A 22,793-nucleotide genomic window follows, 5' to 3' on the forward strand; every position below is an offset into this window, starting at 1 on the left:
AGAACAGCCCTCTGTTCTAAATCTACATTCTTTCATTAAAGTTGTCAGACATAGTATTTATTAATAGTCATAGTTTTTAGTTTAAACAAATTAAAGCAGTTTCTTCCTGGATCAGGGACCTAGTGTAAGATGTTAAATTGTAAACCACTGCTGTTGTTTTTTTTTTTATTATTGATGCAATGACTAAATGCATTAACAAGTGTACTGGAGGTAGTCACCTACCTAGATAGGGTGTACTGTGGCAAGATATTTGTTCTTCAGGATTTGGCTTTAAGCCCTGACCCAACTGAAAAGCCTAGCAAATTGACTACAGAGTATGGATTCCTGACAGGCATAGGCTGTATGAATAAATGATTATTGTGATTCAAAATCCTTTGGGTTTTGAGCACCCAGATCATCATTATTGAAGAATTAATGAATCCTAATACAACACATCAGGGTTGTTTTTCATTCAATTCAAGAAATAAGTTCAAATGTAAGATGTGCCTTTTATGTGGTTAATATTTACAACAATAATTATGGAAATTTCAGGAAAGAGAATTGTTCTACAGTATTAGTCAGATTTCTGAGTAGAAATGAGATTTATTCGTTACATAATAAGATCATTTGCACGGGTCTCTTGTGTTTTGTTTTTGTATACTTTGCTTTTAAAAGATATTTCATCAGCAAAATAACTCCGTAAATATCCGATAGAATTAGAACTTAAAAATCTGGTAAGCTTCTCCATTTCTAGAATCAAGTTCTCTTTAATTTGTTTAATGAGCTTCATTTAAGTAGGTGTTAAGTATTTTTCTTTGGGCTTTCCGTGAATATTTCAGTTCTGTAAAAATATCTTATATTCTTTTGGAGCTGTTACTCTTTTTGTTGTGTTGTTGAGATTTTCACTTTCCTGGGCTAACATGATACTCTTCCCCATGATAATTGTGTTTAAACTTTTGCAATAATTGAAGATTTCTTGATGCATTTGTTCCTGTTCGTGCTCAGCCAAAATTTTGTTTCCTTTTTATTTGTTCTAAGATTTGTTTCTAAAAGGGGTTAATGATCTTCGGAGGACAACGGTAGTCCTTCATAAAAGAAATATGCTTAATAAAACAGGAACAATTTGTTTACTGTTCACATTTTGCTGAACAGGCAGAGTTGGACTTGAGAAAGTAGACACTTAGAGATAGAAGATCTAGGGTATACCATAGTTCTCACTGTAAAGTTATTATCAACTCAAAAAGACATTGTTGTCTTCCCTACACTGTGACTTCTTTTCAGTTTTACAATCTAAATATTTGTTTCCGTGTTATAACTAAACAGCGAATGAACATAAGGGCTTTAGAGTGGACCTTCAAAGCAGAACACTGCTGGTAACTGTTTCCATTATACACTAATATATTGATACTTGTCATTCATTAGTAGATGGGACCTGGAAAATAGGAAAGTAATGGGATATTTGACCCAAGTACAAGAACTAATGACAAGGAAGGATTTCATATTTTTGTTTGACTTAATTTTTATGTTAAACATACTAGTATTTTTTAATAATCCGGAAGCATATTGAATATTTTGATTTGAGTTTTTAAATGTATAGTTTATTTAGAAAAGAGCAATATCTTAATCTTCCAAAGTGATCATTATTCTGATTTGTTTCCTGTTTTTTCAGAGATATTACATATGAAATATCAGTAGAAGCTGTGTCAACAATGGTGGTTTTCCTTTCCTGCCAACTCTTCCACAAGGAAGTTTTGCGACAGAGCATCAGTCACAAGTATTTGATGCGAGGTCGATGGTATGTTTCTATTTTAAATTTGTCAAGTTTTTTATTGTATTAATCTATAGTTCTCGTCTTGTCCTCTTTCCTTAGTGTTGTTCCATATTTCCAACCAGACATTTCCTCTGGTTGTTCTATCAGAACTTCAAACCCAGCACATAAGGATCTGCTTTCCTTTCTAAACTGTCCATCCTCCCTCCCTGCCCCTTTCATCCCCTAGCTTCATTACCTTCTCTAGTGGTTTCTTTGTAGAGTTGAAACTTTGGAGCCATCTTTTCTTCCTTCTGCATCATTCTCTATGTCTAAGCATTCATCCAGTCATATTTGTTCATTGAAATTATTTGTATCTTCCCCTTCCCACCAGTCCCATTGAAACGACTACTGCAGTGTATGCCCCGTCACCATGTGTTTGGACTTCCCCAGCAGCCACTTAACTGACTGTTCCTACTTTCATTTAGTCAACAAATGTTGATTGTGTGCTAACCATGTGCCAGGCATGTGTTAGGATGTGGAGCTGTGCTCCTGAGCAGAGCAGAAGCTTACAGTCTCCTGGTGGGTAGGGATGGGAGTAGATAAATATTAAACACACACACACACACACACACACACACACACACACACACACACACACACACACAGAGAGAGAGAAGCACCTTTGTCTTTTTCACATCCCTCTTGCTACCTTGATTATACTTGTGGCACATTCACAGAATCCTTTAGGGCTCTTTTGGAACATATTTGAAAATCACTGATAATAAGGATAAAAGGCCTTAAGCGTTGGCTGAAGAGTCTATTCAAAAGTTTTCTCCAGATTGCAGGAATTGATTTATCACCAATTTGTGGACACATATCCCTTTTAACCTGTTTTCTCTCCCTTCTCCTCTCATTCTGTTACTTAAAAGCAAAGGGTATTAACATTAAAAGAAATCTGTATATATATGGATATGTTTTTTGTATGCATGCATAGATTGAATAACTTCATACTTTTATTTATTTTAAACAATGTGAGATATTTAACAACTATTATATTGGTTATATGTTGAATATTTTGGATATATTGGGTTAAGTCAAATATACTATTCAAGTCAATTTCCATACTTTTAAATTCTTGCTTTTTTCTACTGACTCTCTGTTACTACCTCCCTTCAAGTGCCAAGTACTGTATTATATACTGAATTTATAATATCTCACCTGTTATACAGATTACAAATAAGGTAACTGAAGCTTTGGAGTTGAAGCGATTTGATGAATGACATACAGCATAGTAAGAGGAAAGCCAGATTTAAGCCTCAAGTCTGATCTCACAGCCCATGGTCTTCACTGTTGTGACAGTGCCAGATTTCTTTGAATTGTGCTAATCCCTTTTATGTCAGTAGATTATATAGGTTATATTTATCACGATACAAAGCCAGTTGACTCCCCAAAATCTGAGTTTATTTTCTTCTTTTTTCTTTTTGTGTAGCCTCCCATATACCAGCAAACTTGTAAAGACCTTGTTGTATAACTTCATCAGGCAAGAAAAGCCGCCTCCTCCAGGAGCACACGTTTTCCCTCAGCAGTCAGATGGGGGAGGGCTGCTGTATGGACTGGCGTCAGGAGTAGCAAGTAAGTCTCACCAGATTTTGTCAGGTCTTTGATATACGTAGGTTTTGTCCAGTTAGTCATGAGAAATTCTGTTCAGTTGGCTGCCACTACTAACTGTCAGATTGCATCTGTGCAGCTGGTTAAATGTGAAATACTGGAAATAATTTAAAATATTTTTTCCATTTGGTGCACTGATTTATACAAGGAAATATATGCAAATCATGAATAGACTGTTTACCTATAAGAGAACATTTTTCAAGAAGAATATTTATAAATATGCATATTGCGTGCATTCTAGCTGTACAATATAAATACAGTTATGCTCTTGGAAACTTTTTACCGCTTGTGTTTTATGAGGAAATTATTCTATTTTAGGGGCTTTCTTGGTTAGGATTTTACATGACTAATCAGGTATAGTTTTCTTATTATACTCAATGTTTCATTTGTTCGGTGACAAATTAGCACATTTTGAAGAGTCTTGTAATAAATTCTGAAGTGGCACAAATGTGAGTTTTATCAGATTGGAAGCAAATTTCTTTAACTGAAGAAAGTCCTTTCCCACCATCCAGTAAAGCCTCATTTCTGCTTCACAACGTTTAGACCTGAAGAGACCAGAAATACAAGAAGACCTGGGTCATGTGAGGTTACGTCAACTGAACTTGTGCTTTGTTCTGAAGGAGAAACAAAAACTAGACTGGCACTTTGGCAGTTGTAAGGTCTGCCTGGGTGCTCTTACTAAAGAAACAGTATACAGTCTGCTTAATTACACAGTGCAGAGAGTTCAGCTGTCTGAAGGAATTTTAAATGGAGCTGAGTTCCACAGCTGAATTAGGCTGGGACGTGCTCTCCACACTCAGGCAGGGGCGTCAGTTTGTTAGGAAAATGGAGTACTGTGGGATAATTTATGGGATGAGGAGTCTCAGGAACCCCTTTGGATGAAAAGACCTCTGTTCTAGGTTTGCCTTCCTTTGATTTCTTTCAGTATTATGAGTTGAATTACATTTGTAATCACTCATGGCTCTGTCTTTGGTGCTGAGTATGCTACCTAGACCCCCAGACCTGCAGAGGTTCATCCTCCGAGTCACCCCTCCCACTGCCCTCATTGTTTCCGATGAGGAAGCTGTACAAGGCTTGCTCATGTTCGGCCTCTGAAGGCAGCACAGGAATCCTGTGTGCCTGTGGCAATAGGGTGTCCTGTGGGAAGGCTTGATTAATCCATTAGTGTTTTCTTTTTTCAGTCATTAAACTGGTGTAAGTATTCAAAAGCTGAGTATTTTCCCGTTCTCCAATATGGTTGGACATTTTTTTTGGAGGAGGTAGTAGAAGTTCATTACCTGCTTTCTTCAAAACAGTGGCAGTGCTTTGCAGTTTTTAAAAATATAGACTTGTGTGTAGTTCTTGATTTTTCTTGCAGTTACGTGTCATCATAAAGAAGTCCAGTATGGTATGTGGTGTCATTAGTACTGGGTGCCAAAAAACTTGTTAACTTTAGATCTACTCTGCGTATCGGAAGGAAGTTCCTTACTTTTCTTAGCTCCCAGTTTCTTTGTCTATCAGATGTCGATCACGGTTGGAATAGATGATCTCCGAGACTATTTCCACATAACTTTTAATGGTTCTCTGGTCTTTTCCCCTACCATTGAGAAATTTAATATTCAGCTAAGGGCATTAAAAGAGACTTATAGTGTGCCTGTAGTCATAAGATGTTTTACATAGCTTCTTAAATCTTCATAAAATTATTCATGTAAAAGTATAAGTGATGGAGTAATTTATTATTTTACAGTATGTGACACAAAGAATTATGAAAAAACAGCCAAAGGATGTTTTCCTTTTAAGTAGCACAGCTATGTATTGTGGGCAAAAAAATAAAAGTAAGAATGGTCATAGTCATGTAATTTTGAATTAAGCCACATTACATGAAAGTCAGTCAGGTTGACAAAGGAGATTTGACTTTAGTTGTGTCATCTTTTGATTTGATGATCTTTTGGTTGGTAGTTAAGGGATTTTCTTACTTTAATATTAGCTTGAGAAAAATATGATTTGGAAGTTCCTCACTGAAAAAAAAAGTGAGATTCCAAAGCCAAATGTAAATTATAAACCCTTTTGGGTTTTTCATGGCATTTTCGTTGGGATTAAGTTTTTCCTGGATATATCAATAGAAAGCATTTCCTTTCATAGCAGGATGTGTATGGTATGGTTTGCTTAAATTAGTTCCTTTAAATCAGGGTGCCTTATTTAAAAAAAAACTTAACAGTTTTGGACAGTGAGGTTTTGTTGTTACTGGAAGGGACGAGGAGAATCTTTTTGCCAGAACTGGGGTCCCGAGGAGTGTGAGCTACACATCTGGACCTTCAAAGGAGTTAGGCAGGGCCCTCCGCATTTTATTCTCACTTTTTTCAGATTTGCATCTGGCTGTTACGCTGTTTCCCAGACTTCAGCAAAAACTCTGTTGCTTCTTGGCATGCCTGACAGTCTTCCTTTTTCATACTTTTATTTGGGTTATCTTTTTAACCTAGAGTCCTACTTCCTCCTCTCTCAGACTGATTTTTCTGCTCCTCCATGCCTTTTTTTTTTTGGCTGCATTGGGGCTTTGTTGCTGTGCACGGGCTTTTTCTTTCTTTCTTTTTTTTTTTTTTTTTTTTAGAAATTCACGTTCTTTTATTTATTTATTTATTTATTTATGGCTGTGTTGAGTCTTCGTTTCTGTGCGAGGGCTTTCTCTAGTTGTGGCAAGTGGGGACCACTCTTCATCGCGGTGCGTGGGCCTCTCACTATCGCGGCCTCTCTTGTTGCGGAGCACAGGCTCCAGACGCGCAGGCTCAGTAGTTGTGGCTCACGGGCCTTGCCGCTCTGCGGCATGTGGGATCTTCCCGGACCAGGGCTCGAACCCGTGTCCCCTGCATTGGCGGGCGGATTCTTAACCACTGCGCCACCAGGGAAGTCCCTGCTCCTCCATCCTTTGAAACCATTCTCAAGTACCAACTTCTCCACAAAAGACTTCCTTTCTACGTCCTGGCTAGATGTGATCTTTTCCAGAGGCACTTAACACTCTACTTTGTCTTATGATCACTAGGTACAAGCATCATTATCCCTCCATTGGCTCTACATACAATAAAATGAGAGCTAACATATATCTAACACTTCAGAGTTTACAGAGCAACATTTATGTATCTCACTTTATTCTCATAGCAACTTTGTGAAATAGATGGTTTTACTTTTTTAATATAGTTGATGAAGAGATGTTCCTAGTTATTAAATTATTTGTCTAAGATCACATAGGAAAGAGGTGATGTTGGTTTGCACTTTGACTCCTGACCTTTGCTATCTGGACTTTCTTTTTTTTCATTTTATTTCATTTTTCTTTTTCAATTTTTAAAAAGTATTTTATTGAAGTATAGTTGATTTACAATGTTGTGTTAGTTTCAGGTGTACAGTAAAGTGATTCAGTTATACATATACATATATCCACTCTTATTTAGATTCTTTTCCCATATAGGTCATTACTATCTGGTCTTTCATTGTCACCACTTGAGTCCTGAGTGTGTAAGCTGCTTCATGACTTATGTGAGGGTGTGTGCTGCAGCAATGCACCTTATATCTGTGGACTGTCAGTAAATACTTGTTGTATGTAATTAAATACCAAAAGCTAATACTTGTCTGCACTCAAGATAGATGTGAACTCAGTTAAGATAACATGTCTATCATTGACTGAATGCCTTACGTTTGCCAATCACTTTAGTAGTTAATTTACATACATGATTTCACCTACTCTTTATTTAGTATCTTTCTTTTTTAACATTTTATTGTGGAAAATTTCAAAGATGTACAAACATAGAGAATGGTAGAATGAACCTACTATCTATGCATAACCCATCTTCAAGAATTATCAACACTTTGCTATTTTTTCCACTTACCTTTCTCCTCCTCTTTTAAAAGAGCTTTTTATTTGGAAATAAGGTCAGACATATATAAAAATACCAAAACTAAAAAAATCCCCCAAATTATATACCTTTAACGAGGCTGATTTATTGTTAACATTTTATCCCATTTGTATTGTATTTGTATTCCTCCCCCCCATCTACACACACACACACACACACATTTTTTTTAAACCATTTTTGAGGATAAGTTATATACATCATGGCCCTTTACCCCTAAATACTTGAACGTGTATTTCCTAAAAGGGGATGTCTCTTTTTTTTTTAACTTTTGTTAAAAAAATTGAAGTATAGTTAATTTACAATGTTGTGTTAGTTTGAGATGTACAGCAGGGTGATTCTGTTATTCATATATATATATTCTTTTTAGAATATATTACAAGATAATTGAGTATAGTTCCCTGTGCTACACAGTAGGTCCTTGCTTACCTATTTATATATAGGGTGTATATGTTAATCCTAGACTCCTAATTTATCTCCCCCTCATCCCCTTTGGTAACTATAAGCTTGTTTTCTATGTCTGTGAGTCTCTTTCTGTTTTGTAAATAAGTTCATTTGTATCATTTTTTTAGATTCCACATAGAAATGATATCATATGATATTTGTCTTTCTCTGTCTGACTTTACTTAGTATGATAATCTCTACATCCATCCATGTTGCTGGAAATGGTATTTTCATTCTTTTTTTAAAATTAATTAATTAATGTATTTTATTTTTTCTTTCTGGCTGCATTGGGTCTTCGTTGCTGCGCACGGTCTATCTCTAGTTGCAGCGAGCGGGGGCTACTCTTCATTGCGGTGCGCAGGCTTCTCATTGCGGTGGCTTCTCTTGTTGGGGAGCACAGGCTCTAGGAGCGCAGGCTTCAGTAGTTGTGGCACGCAGGCTCAGTAGCTGTGGCTTGCGGGCTCTAGAACGCAGGCTCAGTAGTTGTGGCACATGGGCTTAGTTGCTCTGCGGCATGTAAGATCTTCCTGGACAAGAGCTTGAACCCGTGTCCCCTGCATTGGCAGGCAGATTCCTAACCACTGCGCCACCAGGGAAGTCCTATTTCATTCTTTTTATGGCTGAGTAATATTCCATTGTCTGTGTATGTTTGTGTGTGTGTATGTATGTATATATTTATATGTGTATATGTGTGTGTGTGTGTATACACACACACACACATATACACATATAAATATATACAGGAGTGGGATTGCAGGAGTGGGATTGCAGAATCATATGGTAGCTCTATTTTTAGTTTTCTAAGGAACCTCCATACTGTTCTCCATAGTGGCTGTAGCAATTTACATTCCCACCAGCATGTGCTTGTGCTTACACCTTGGAATTTCTAAGCCATTAGATATGAAGTGCGGCCTGGTCATACATATTTTCAGTAAGCATTCTAGATGGTTCTGAAAAAGCTGGTCCATTTCTGCACCACTCTGTGGTACGGGTCCCTTTCCTGTGCTTGCATCTGTTCTGCTGTGGGCCCATCATGGCAGATAGTTGAGCCAATTCTGTTAACTATTGGGGAATACATTGTTTTGAGGCAGCTCTAATGGGTTTAACTGACACTCTTCTTCAGTATTATCTTGCTTTCTCTTCTTATTGCTCTCTTGCTGATGAGGTCCAGTTTATCAGGATTTTTGTTTTTTTTTAATTTATTTTTTTATACAGCAGGTTCTTATTAGTTATCTATTTTATACATATTAATGTATACATGTCAATTCCAATCTCCCATTTCATCCCACCACCACCACCCCCACCCCCGCCACTTTCCCCCGTTTGAGTCCATACTTTTGTTCTCTACATCTGTGTCTCTATTTCTGCCTTGCGAACCGGTGCATCTGTACCATTTTTCTAGATTCCACATATATGCGTTAATATACGATATTTGTTTTTCTCTTTCTGACTTACTACACTCTGTATGACAGACTCTAGGTCCATCCATGTCTCTACAAATGACCCAATTTCGTTCCTTTTTATGGCTGAGTAATATTCCATTGTATATATGTACCACATCTTCTTTATCCATTTGTCGGTCAATGGGCATTTAGGTTGCTTACATGACCTGGCTATTGTAAATAGTGCTGCAGTGAACATTGGGGTGCATGTATCTTTTTGAATTATAGTTTTCTCTGTGTATATGCCCAGTAGTGGGATTGCTGGGTCGTATGATAGTTTTATTTTTAGTTTTTTAAGGAACCTCCATACTGTTCTCCATAGTGGCTGTATCAATTTACATTGCCACCAACAGTGCAAGAGGGTTCCCTTTTCTCCATACCCTCTCCAGCATTTGTTGTTTGTAGATTTTCTGATGATGCCCGTTCTGACTGGTGTGAGGTGATATCTCACTCTAGTTTTGATTTGCATTTCTCTAATAATTAATGATGTTGAGCATCTTTTCATGTGCTTCTTGGCCATCTGTATGTCTTCTTTGGAGAAATGTCTGTTTAGGTCTTCTGCCCATTTTTTGATTGGGTTGTTTGTTTTTTTTGTATTGAGCTGCATGAGCTGTTTATATATTTTGGAGATTAATCCTTTGTCCATTGATTCATTTGCAAATATTTTCTCCCATTCTGAGGGTTGTCTTTTCATCTTGTTTATAGTTTCCTTTGCTTTGCAAAAGCTTTTAAGTTTCATTAGGTACCATTTGTTTATTTTTGTTTTTTTTTTTCTGTTACTCTAAGAGGTGGGTCAAAAAAGATCTTGCTGTGAATTATGTCAAAGAGTGTTCTTGCTATGTTTTCCTCTAAGAGTTTTATAGTGTCCGGTCTTACATTTAGGTCTTTAATCCATTCTGAGTTTATTTTTGTGTATGGTGTTAGGGAGTGTTCTAATTTCATTCTTTTCCATGTAACTGTTCAGTTTTCCCAGCACCACTTATTGAAGAGGCTGTCTTTTCCCCATTGTATATCCTTGCCTCCTTTGTCATAGATTAGTTGACCATAGGTGCGTGGGTTTATCTCTGGGGTTTCTCTCCTGTTCCATTGATCTATATTTCTGTTTCTGTGCCAGTACCATGTTGTCTTGACTACTGTAGCTTTGTAGTATAGTTTGAAGTCAGGGAGTCTGAGTCCTCCAGCTCTGCTTTTTTCCCTCGAGATTGCTTTGGTTATCGGGGTCTTTTGTGTTTCCATACAAATTTTAATATTTTTTGTTCTATTTCTGTAAAAAATGTCATTGGTAATTTGATAGGGATTGCATTGAATCTGTTGATTGCTTTGGGTAGTATAGTCATTTTCACAATGTTGATTCTTCCAATCCAAGAACATGGTATATCTCTCCATCTGTTTGTGTCATCTTTGATTTCTTTCATCAGTGTCTTGTAGTTTACTGAGTACAGGTCTTTTACCTCCTTGGGTAGGTTTATTCCCAGGTATTTTATTCTTTTTGTTGCAGTGGTGAATAGGATTGTTTCCTTAATTTCTCTTTCTGATCTTTTGTTGTTAGTGTATAGGAATGCAAGAGACTTCTGTGCATTAATTTTGTATCCTGCAACTGTACCAAATTCTTTGATTAGCTCTAGTAGTTTTCTGGTGGTGTCTTTAGGTTTCTCTATGTATAGTATCATGTCATCCACAAACAGTGACAGCTTTACTTCTTCTTTTCCAATTTGTATTCCTTTTATTTCTTTTTCTTCTTTGATTGCCATGGCTAGGACTTCCAAAACTATGTTGAATAAGAGTGGTGAGAGTGGACATCCTTGTCTTGTTCCTGATCTTAGAGGAAATGCTTTCATTTTTTCACCATTGAGAATGATGTTGGCTGTGGGTTTGTCGTATATGGCCTTTATTAATGTGAGGTAGCTTCCCTCTATGCCCACTCTCTGGAGAGTTTTTATCATAAATAGGTGTTGAATTTTGTCAAAAGCTTTTTCTGCATCTATTGAGATGATCATATGGTTTTTCTCCTTCAGTTTGTTAATATGGTGTATCACATTGATTGATTTGCATATATTGAAGAATCCTTGCATCCCTGGGATAAATCCCACTTGATCATGGTGTATGATCCTTTTAATGTGCTGTTGGATTCTGTTTGCTAGTATTTTGTTGAGGATTTTTGCATCTATATTCATCAGTGATATTGGTCTGTAATTTTCTTTTTTTGTATTATCTTTCTCTGGTTTTGGTATCAGGGTGATGGTGGCCTCATAGAATGAGTTTGAAAGTGTTCCTTCTTCTGCAGTTTTTTAGAGGAGTTTGAGAAGAGTCCGTGTTAGCTCTTCTCTAAATGTTTGATAGAACTCACCTGTGAAGCCATCTGGTCCTGGACTTTTGTTTGTTGGAAGATTTTTAATCACAGTGTCAGTTTCATTACTTGTGATTGGTCTGTTCATATTTTCTGTTTCTTCCTGGTTCAGTGTTGGAAGGTTATACCTTTCTAAGAATTTGTCCATTTCTTCCAGGTTGTCCATTTTATTGGCATAGAGTTGCTTGTAGTAGTCTCTTATGATGCTTTGTATTTCTGCAGTGTCCGTTGTAACTTCTCCTTTTTCATTTCTAATTTTATTGATTTGAGTACTCTCCCTCTTTTTCTTTTTATTATTATTTTTTAATTAATTTATTTTTGGCTGCATTGGGTCTTTGTTGCTATGTGCAGGCTTTCTCTAGTTGCGGCGAGCGGGGGCTTCTCTTCGTTGCGGTGCGTGGGCTTCTTATTGCAGTGGCTTCTCTTGTTGCAGAGCACGGGCTCTAGGCGCCCGAGCTTCAGTAGTTGTGGCACGAAGGCTTCAGTAGTTTTGGCTCGCAGGCTCTAGAGCACAGGCTCAGTAGTTGTGGTGAACGGGCTTAGTTGCTCCGCGGCATGTGGGATCTTCCCGGACTGGGTCTCGAACCCGTGTCTCCTGCACTGGCAGGCGGATTCTTAACGACTGGGCTACCAGGGGAGTCCTCCCTCTTTTTCTTGATGCGTCTGGCTAAAGATTTATCAATTTTGTTTATCTTCTCAAAGAACCAGCTTTTACTTTTATTGATGTTTGCTATTGTTTTCTTTGTTTCTATTTCATTTATTTCTGCTCTGATCTTTATGATTTCTTTCCTTCTACTAACTTGGGGTTTTGTTTGTTCTTGTTTCTCTAGTTCCTTTAGATGTAAGGTTAGATTGTTTATTTGAGATGTTTCTTGTTTCTTGACATAGGATTGTATTGCTATAAACTTCCCTCTTAGAACTGCTTTTGCTGCATCCCATAGGTTTTGGATTGCTGTGTTTTCGTTGTCATTTGTTTCTAGGTATTTTTGATTTCCTCTTTGACTTCTTCAGTGATCTCTTGTTTATTTAGTAACGTATTGTTTAGCCTCCATGTGTTTGTGTTTTTTACATTTTTTTCCCTGTAATTGATTTCTAGTCTCATAGCGTTGTGGTCAGAAAAGATGCTTGATATTATTTCAGTTTTCTTTAATTTACCGAGGCTTGATTAGTGACCCAAGATATGATCTATCCTGGAGAATGTGCTGTGTGCACTTGAGAAGAAAGTATAATCTGCTGTTTTCGGATGGAATGTCCTATAAATATCAGTTAAATCTATCTCGTCTATTGTGTCATTTAAAGCTTGTGTTTCCTCAGTAATTTTCTGTCTGGATGATCTGTCCATTGATATAAATGAGGTGTTAAAGTCCCCCACTATATTGTGTTACTCTCGATTTCCTCTTTTATAGCTGTTAGCATTTGCCTTATGTAGACCGGGTGGCTCGAACAGCAGACATTTATTTCTCCCGGTTTTAGAGGCTGGGAAGTCTAAGATCAAAGTGCTGGCAGATTTGGTTCTTAGTGAGGGCTGTCTTCTTGGCTTGCCGATGGTTGCACAGTATCTTTACATGGTGTCTCTTCTTCCTCATATAAGGGCACAAATAACATCATGGGTGCTCCGCCATCATGACTGCATCTAAACCTAATGACTTTACAGAAGGCCCTACCTCCTATTTCCACCACATTGGGGTTAGGGCTTAATATATGAATTTGGGGTTGGGGGACACAAACATTCAGTCAGTAATAGGTATTAAGTAGGTCATGCTGGAATTCCCCTCACTGAAATTCTCAGTTTGGGAGGCCATTGGTCTCTTTTTTATGTCAACAGCTAAGGCACCTTTTAGCCCCAGTCATTCTTTATTTTAAACCACAACCTGTTTAGTGGTGGAGGTGAGGGTTTTGCCCAAAGTAGATCACTCACAGCCCATTCCAACCTCACTAATATGTTTTTTAAAAAATAAATAAAGAAGGAAAAGGCATTCCAGAATGCATAAGGATTCCCCCCCCCCCACCAAATAATCCTGTGATTGAAACAAGTTATTTTCTATTCTGATTTTGGAGGCCACTCCTTATATTGTCCTTTGGGAGGGACTAGCTTTAGATTTTGATAATTTGGTATTATGGAAGAGGCATAAGTATCAGACTCTGGCTGTTGGTATTAGACCTAGAATTGAAAGCCAGTCCTGCCATTTACTAACTAGATGTTCTTTGGCTATTTAACCTCTTAGTGACTCAAATTCTTCAAGGCAAAATGAGGATAATACCTTCCTTTATAGGGCTACTGAGGGCATGAAATGAGCAAAAGTGTAAGAAAGAGCCTCGTACCCAGTAGGTGCACAATAAATGGTCACTGTTAGTCACAAATATTACATAGTTGTATTTGAAAGATGACTTTTGTTTAAAAAAAATAGAAAAAAGACAGTGACCTTATAATGATTTACAAGTTTACTCAGATTTTTAATGTAAATAAATTATGAAAATATCTGATATTTGGTATACACATTTATAATAGAGACTTCAGATAGTCACTAGAAGAGTTATATTGAAAATTTATGTTGTGAGAAGGAAAAACAAAGTTATAACATTTATTGTTTTCCTTTTGATTCTATCCTTACTTCTTTGACCCTGTCTTTTAATATATTTTAAAGCTTCTAAATTGCCTCTAATACCTAAAAAAAAGGGTGAAGCAAAGGAAGCATTGACCTTGAAATTTCTTGTGTGTTTTTTCATTATAAGACAAAGTTGTAATGTGATTATAACTGAGTATTTAATGTTTTAAAGAGCCAAACCTAATTGAATGTGTTCTGCCAAACTGGGCTTTCCATCACAAGTACTGAGGTTTTACATGATAATTTTTGATATATGGCTTTTCCATTTGAATGAGCCATCAAAAATGTTTTTGTTTTTCCTTTGCTTGCGGTGGTGGGTGTCCCAGCCAAATTATAAAGCCAAAGTAGTGATTATTTGTTTAGGTAAATGCTATAATAGAGAAATTAATAAAGTAGAATTTGAAGATTAAAACTCATTTCTCCCAATTGGTGTTATTGAGAAAGTTATTGAATTTATTATGATAGGTATGGTATGCAGTAGTTGTAATTTTTTTACGTGACGGTTGTTTTTCTCTTCAGTTTTGGCTTCTTCTGGGCTGACTCATTGAGAGAAAGAAAAACTACAGTAAGCGAAAAAGTATGTGGCACTCAGAAACAGGCATAGTTGTGAAAGCATTTCTGATTAAAGCACTTTGAATTTTCAAAAAAAGAAAGTGCTTTATAAACAGTAATTACATTCTTAATTCATTTTTATTTGGAATGATCTGATAGATTTTTATATACCAGGTGAAAGAATGACTTTTTTCTCCCCTTCTTTATTTTCAGGACTGAACTCATTTTGTGACTTTTAAAATATAGTTAATTTCAGTTTACTGTTTACTTGTAATGGTTCTTTGCAGGCATACAGTGAGCATTTATTTACTTTATTTTTGGCTGCATTGGGTCTTCGTTGTTGCGCATGGGCTTTCTCTAGTTGCGTAGAGCGGGGGCTACACTTTGTTGCGGTGCACGGGCTTCTCATTGCTGTGGCTTCTCTTGTTGCGGAGCACAGGCTCTAGGGGCACGGGCTTCAGTAGTTGTGTCTCGCGGGCTCTAGAGCGCAGGCTCAGTAGTTGTGGCCTATGGGCTTAGTTGCTCCATGGCATGTGGGATCATCCGAGACCAGGGCTTGAACCCTTGCCCTTTGCATTGGCAGGCAGATTCTTAACCACTGTGCCACCAGGGAAGCCCCAGAGTGAGCGTTTAGATTAGTATCTATAATACAAACTGACCATATTTAGTTGTAGGGTCATAATATAAGTTATTTTACTTTTAATTGCTCTCTGAAACAAGCATTATTTCAGATTTTAGACTTTTAAAAAATGTTTATTAAAAGATATTCGTTGGAAGTGTCAAAATATAGTATTGACTTGTTATCTTTTATCCTTGTAATTTGCTGACAACCGCTCCTAAACCAGTTTCCAGAAATGGTTTTGAAAGTCAGTATGCCATCCCTCTAGTCTCATTTTCTTCTTAACAGATTTGAGGGGAAGACTGAAGCTTTTTTTATGCCACAAATAGCTGGGGAATGAATTCATTCATATTCACCAGGAAGAAAATAGATTAATGCAATCAATTTCAGATGAAATCCTAGGAATAACTTTCTAAGACTGCTATAAATGTTGTTTATTTGCCATCGACGATTTAATCAGTTTTTGAGACTCCACTAATGTAACTTATTTTATTGTGGAATTTAAAATATTAAAGATATTTTAAACATAAGAATATTAAAATCATGGAATTCTAATTTTGGGGACTGAATCTTATTTGAAAAATGAAGCAATTAAAGTGGATTTGCTTTAAAACTGTTAAATTCTATCGCAGTCAATAAGTATAACTTTTATTAAGCAGCTGCTTTAAAATTTACATTAATTTCAGTATGGATGTTTGGAGTAAATATAAAGATTAGATTTATTCAAGATTACTTGCTGACAGAATTTGTGAATGCTAGTAAAAACCCTCATAAGTTATAGTTGGTATAGTTTTGAGACCACCTTTCACATGAATAAATAATAATTTAAAGTCTAGTGTTAGGAGTTATTCAAAGACTTCCCTCTTAGGGGCTTCCCTGGTGGCGCAGTGGTTAAGAATCTGCCTGCCCATGCAGGGGACACGGGTTCAAGCCCTGGTCCAGGAAGATCCCACAGGCCGCGGAGCAGCTAAGCCCGTGCGCCACAACTACTGAGCCTGCGCTCTAGAGCCCGCGAGCCACAACTACTGAGCCCATGCACCACAACTATTGAAACCCATGCTCCTAGAGCCCGTGCTCCACAGCAAGGGAAGCCACCGCAGTGAGAAGCCCATGTACCACAATGAAGAGTCGCCCCCGCTCGCCACAACTAGAGAAAGCCCGTGCAGAGCAACGAAGACCCAATGCAGCAATAAATAAATAAATTAAAAAAAAAAAACAAAACTGAAAAACAAAGACTTCCCTTTTAAGATGTTTCTGCAACTTACTTTGAAATGCATTAATAAAATAAGCTACATTGATGGGGAATATAGGGATGCATAGACGGATAGGGATGTTATCTCAAATATAGCAAAACGTTAATGTGAAATCTAGGTGGTGAGTATATGGGTATTCACTGTATAATTCTGTCAACTTTTCTGGATGTTTGACAATTTTCATAATAAAATGTTAGGGGAAAACCAGAATCACTATGAGCATGAATTAGTGTTGTAAATTTCAGTTTGTCCATTAAAACGCTGTCTCTTAACTTCTAACCCTTCCAGAGTTGCTAGGTAAGATTCTGAAGAACGTGTGGGTCTGGCCACAGACCTGGACTCGAACCTTTAGTGCAAGCTGGTTAGCTCTGTAACCTTGTGAAAGTTTTGTATCCTCCTCTCCAAGCCTTTTCCCATCTGTAAAAATGGAATGATGATTCCTTGCAGGATTATGATAAATGTCTCTTTATTTTTCCCTTGTACTTTGCCAGACTGTGGTCCTTGAAGGCCCATCGAATCCAACTGGATGGAGCGGTGGAGAGAGAGAGGGAGTTCCCATTCATTGTGCTGCCCAGCAGCCTCCAGGGTCAATTCTGCAGGGCCGTAGGGGTCCCATACTTCACAGAGGCTCGGCAGAGGAAAGGGAGGGGGGAGCAGCAGCTAGCCATCCTGACCACATCATGGATTGGAAGAGAATATAGCTTTTGGCATCAGATAGGTCTGAGCTGGAAACCAGGCTCTGGCTTCTGTTAGTTTTGTTACTTTAAGTTACTTCACTGAATCCTAATTTTCTCATTTTAAAAGTGGAACTTAGAATATCTTTACCTGTGGGCTTTTGTTACATTTAAATAACATACAACAAGTAGTGAATAAATGTCTAGAACATGGTAAATACTGAAAACAAGTACTAGCTACCCTTGCCTGCCTCATCTTTCCCCCCCCCCACCTGTATCACTTTCTCTAGTTTTCCAAACACCTTACATATTTTTATCTTACATGTTTCATGTTCCCTTAGCCTTTGTGCTTAAAAAATTAAGGCAATCTCCCCCTCTGTTCTAGATTACGAAAAGGGAAGATAAACAGGTTGACCAGGAGCCTCCTTAGCGTCCTTAACCATAACTTCATCAAATTGGAAGCCTTGCTTAGCTGTCAGTACCATTTTTCAGGCCAATTGAGTGGTGCAAAAGCAAGCCAAGTTCAGCTAATTTTGCAATTAAAAATGTCACAAGTTACTGAATCATATATTTTCATAGTCTGACATGTATTATATTTTCTGTGGCTCCTGATGCTGTGGATTGAGGGTAAATGTTGAAAAGTTTTAAACTTGTCTTTTCACAACTCATTCTAATAATACTTCCTATGCCTCTTTGTAGTTAGTCAGTTCTCAACCCCCAGTTTGTTTATTTTAGAAAGTGTACACAGATTAACAGACATTAGCTTTAAGAGAGGAGGTTTTTTCATTCGTAATTATTCCAAAGTATAAAGCGTTCCAGGAATACTTCTAAAAGTACAAAATAGTTTTGCCTGCTTACACATCTCTGTTGCTCAACAGGTAATGCTGTGTGAGTAAAACAGCAATTTGTGGCTTTACCTATTTGTTTGTTTTTAAAGATCATTTCTAGACTGCCCCGGTTTGCTTTCAGCTTCCTGTTCTTGTTTGCCATCCCCCCAACCCTCAGTACTGTTCTTCCCTGTCTTCTTTGCTCTTAGCTTTCCAGCCACTGCATTTCCTGGCCTTAGTTTGCTGTTTGTGGCCCTGATGTAAACAGCTGCTTCCATCTTGGAGTTGCCAGTGCTAGGAGCAGTGACGGCTACAGGAGAAACCACGTGGTCCTGAGCTTGGGAACCTTGGAGCAAGGGTCTGAGGTGGTCGGCGTAGGCTTGAGCAGAGTCAGCTTTAGAGTCGAGAATTAGAAATACTGTAGAGTGTAGAGAGGGGTGGGATCTGTGCTGGGCGGCCCCAGTTCTTGAACTGATCTAGGACTCTCCGTTACCTAACTACTACCCCTCGCTAGACTGTGAGGAAAGTCTTATGAGCAGGAATTACTTGTTGTTCAAACCTATATCCTCGGCACATTAGCAGAGGGCCTGGGTTGTGGGAGATACTAATTACTTGTTGAATGGGTGAATGTCATGTAGCCTCTGAAAATTATATGACTGGTCTGTAAAACCTGGATGACTGAGGGCTAGAAAAGTACCATTGTTAAGAGGTAATTGTTCTGCTAAAGATTTTTGAAATTTTTCCGTTTTTAGCCGTGCTTCTAACTCCTGCCCCCAATCCATATACCTTCTCTAATTCTAGACCCTTGCTGAAGATCTACTGTGTAGATGGACCCTCTTCTTTCATTATAGCTCCTGCTATGAGAATTTCTGTCTGTGTCTTCTTCCATTGTGTTCACTGTTAACTTTCTACCAGAAATTTGTTAAAATCTTTCAGCTACTTATGGCTCTATTCCCTTTATGGTTGTGGATTTATACTTTTAATTACTCCTTTACATTTCATTTTTTAAAAAATTAATAGACTTTATTTATTTATATTTTAGAGTGGTTTTAGTTTACAGAAAACTGAGCAGAAAATAGTTTCCACTACCTCCCTTTCCTCCCTCCCCAGTGTCATACATTTTTTTGTTAAAAAAATACAAATATGATATTTTTAGCAAATTAGGTTATTGTTGTCTTAACACGTTCATTGTATTTTTTTTTAAGGTTCATTCATAACATGTATCAGTACCTCATTCCTTTTTATGGCTGAATAATATTCCATTGTATGGATGTACCATGAAATTTACAACTATTTGAGTGATGTCAATTAAGTCAAATAGCTTTAAGGTATTTTTTTAATATTTATTTTTATTTATTTATTTGGCTGCGTCAGGTCTTAGTTGCAGCACGCGGGATCTTTGTTGTGGCATGCGGGGTCTTTTGCAGCACGTGGGCTCTTTGTTGCAGCATGCTGGCTCTCTAGTTGTGGCATGCAGGCTCTAGAGCGTGTGGCTTAGTTGCCCTGTGGCATGTGGGATCTTAATTCCCTGACCAGACATCGAACCTGTGTCCCCTACATTGGAAGGCGGATTCTTAACCACTCGACCACCAGGGACGTCCCACTTTCATTGTATTTTTAAAAGAAAATACTTGATTCAAGTGTTTTCTCCCATAGACTGGTTTTCTTCAATAACAATCAAAGCATTGACATGTAGGGTTCCAATTGCATGATTACTACTGAGTGATGTTTTGAGATTATCAGTGATTATATGGACATTTTGGTACAACAAAATGATATGATATATCCGTTTGTTTTTAAATTTTATTTTCATGTTTAAAGTCCTGGCAGAATTAGATAAAATTGGGCTGATTATTTGAAATGTGTTTATTTTGAGAAATTTTTTAAAATAACCTTTGGATTTTTCACAGTCAGTGTGGCGACAGCTTAATTTAAGTAATCAGACCATAAATGTTGATAGTTTTTCCATAATGGACAGTGATTGGTGGAAAGTGGGGTAATTCTCTGCAAAGAACATCACATTTTCTTATAGTAAAGAAAATTTAGTATTTAAGAAATCTATTACATTTTCTTACTACAGATGTTGGTATACCTTTTTCCCCCCACACCTGGTGGGCAGTCAAATATAATTCTGTTAGATAAAAATACCCTTCAATTTTTTTTTTCATGGGAGTGTAAATTTATGGAGCCTAAAACTGTATGTCAAATGACTAAAAAAATAAGCAATGTTAATAAACATTATTACAACACATAAAAGGAGTTAGCCAAGCAGAAGAAGAGACTAGTAAGTTGCTTTGGGATGCTTGGGATACTTTCCAGAGATGTACAAAGGATAGGATACGAATATCTTAATTCACCCTGCTGGTCCTGTGTGGAGCTAGGTGCTGCTTATTAGACTGGAGATGTAGTTTTACCCTTATTTTGCATGAAGTGAAAGTGAATTAAATTTGTTTCAAAATCAGACATATATGAAAGTAGGTACAATTGCAGCCAGTAACTTTCAGAGGTATAACACTGGAGATGAATGTTATATTTTAAATTATGAAAGAAGGTGTTGGTACAGCAGTGGGAACTCTGACAACTCTGCTAAGAGTGTAATTAGGTAGAGCTACATTGGAAAATGTTTGGCCGTTATTTAGTGACACTGAATATGAACATACCCTGTACCCCAGCAGCTCCATTCTTAGGTATACATCCTAAAGGAACCCGCATACGTAAGTGCAAGAAAACATGAAAAAAGGTTCGTAGCAACATTGTTTATAATCGTCTCCAACTGGCAACACGTCAGATGACCATCAAGAGTGGAATGGATGAAGAGTATTATGTTCATTATATGCAGCTGAAGGGACTGCAGCTCCCCACATAAACTGATGACTCTTAGAACACCACGTGGCATGAAAGAAGCAAGTTAAAAGAAAACATATACAGTATGAAAGTACAAAAGTAGGCAAAACTACACCAAAAAAGCCAGGCAAAACTAAACTACATTGTTTAGAGTTTGGTCTGTAGGTGGTTGAAACTATAAAGAAAAGCAAGGAAATGATTATCATAAACTTGTATAATAATATTTGATAAGGAGTAAACTACCTATCCTCCTCGATTTACCATGGATGATAGCAGTGTGTAAGAGTTTTATTCTTCAGATGCCTTTGGTTTGCAGTCTTATATTAATTTCTTACTTGCTCTTGTTCATTACTTTTATTTTTTGTCCTTCCTGCCTTATAATCATATTATCCTTTCAACATATTAATCACTTGAAATGCCTACACAGAACACTTCCTCCTCTTGTATATTCAATATAGTGGATCTCTGGTTCTTTGAAATGTTTTGATATAATTTGCAGGCTTAGATTCTCTTATGTCTTGGTGTTGCATGCATCCATGGCGGTTCTCCTGCTGCACCCTGAACCATTTCTGTTGTCCCCCTGATACCTGGACACTGAAGGTCCATGCCCTTCAGATGGGTTTTGTTTCAACCCTCTCCTGTGCATACATGGGTTCAAGTTACACCAATATGTACTTTATTCTTCAGGGAGATTTCTGTTTGCGGGTGTTTCTTAACATGTTTCCCCATTTTGTCATCCTAAGGAGCCTTTTTATTTTTAGTTTTTTTGTAATTTAAAAAAAAAATTTATTTATTTATTTGGCTGTGCTGGGTCTTAGTTGTAGCGTGTGGGATCTATAGTCATGGCGTGCGGGATCTTTAGTTGCGGCACGTGGGCTCTTTTAGTTGGGGCATGTGGGAGTGAACCCGGGCCCCCTGCATTGGGAGCACGGAGTCTTAACCACTGGACCACCAGGGAAGTCCCAGGAGCCTTTTTAGACTGTTTTTTTCTTAATTGCCACTGCCACTCCCAAAGGAAAATTAAAACTACAAATATACTGTAAAGCTGTTTATGTACTATATATATCTGTGCTTCATACATTAAAAAGAGGGTTTTTATTTTTTGCTCTCTTCCGAATCAAGTTTTCAAAGTTTGTCCCCTTGAGATGATATTGCCAACTTTGCAATGCATAATGTAAGCAAAAGTCTGCAGCCCTCCACTTAGGCTGAGCCAAATTCCTCCCTATGCTTTTTACTGCTGGAATACATTTTCTCTTCTTTCATGTTCTTTCTATCTGGCTGGGCCATAACTCTTGTAGATATTTAAATGATACACAATTTGATCTGCATTTCCCTCATGCCCTTGTCGTGCTCTGCACTCACAACACTAACTGATGCTAATGGCAATATAGTTTTAAGAATCCTGTCTTGTTTGTGTAACATTATGTTGTATTTTCCATGCCATTAATATTTCTTCATAAATACAGTTTTAATCATGTATCATATAGATTCACCTTAATCAATTAAAATGATTAGTCATTTTGGTGGTTTCCACTGTTTTGTTATTCCAGATAACACCCCTAGTGAGCATCTTTATACAGTATGTTGCAAGAGAACCTGCTGGCTCCACCACAGTAGGAGCCTTACTACCTGAGCAGGAAGCCATTGGAATCCTGATTGAATCTGCTAGAGATCCCCCCAGCAGCTGAAGGAAAAATGGCTTCTCTGTTCTCACGCCCCACCCTACCCCCAACCCAGTGTCTCCGATTCTCTGCCCTAATCTGAAGCCAGCAGGCAAAGAAGTTTGGAAAATATAGTTTGCAGGTTTCTAGCCCCCTGCACTACAGATCATAGATGGGAGGAGTGTGGAAATGGCTAGTACTGTGACCTTATTTTACAGAGGTTATGTAATTTTCGTAAAGTCACAC

The 22,793-nt window shown here is 37.6% G+C and overlaps 1 protein-coding gene across 4 annotated transcripts in view; it reads left to right on the forward strand.

Moving 5' to 3' along the window:
• DYM (dymeclin) overlaps positions 1–22,793 on the forward strand; it is a 386,034-nt gene that overhangs the window by 104,080 nt on the left and 259,161 nt on the right. For all 4 annotated transcript variants that reach the window (XM_082355416.1, XM_082355413.1, XM_082355415.1 and 1 more), the window contains exons 7-8: positions 1,649–1,774; positions 3,219–3,361. In XM_082355416.1, coding sequence (XP_082211542.1) covers positions 1,649–1,774; positions 3,219–3,361 — 269 coding nt within the window. The remainder of the gene's footprint in view (positions 1–1,648; positions 1,775–3,218; positions 3,362–22,793) is intronic.

This window comes from Balaenoptera borealis (genome assembly GCF_965194805.1).
Source record: "Balaenoptera borealis genome assembly, chromosome: 14".
Classification (NCBI taxonomy): Eukaryota; Metazoa; Chordata; class Mammalia; order Artiodactyla; family Balaenopteridae; genus Balaenoptera; species Balaenoptera borealis.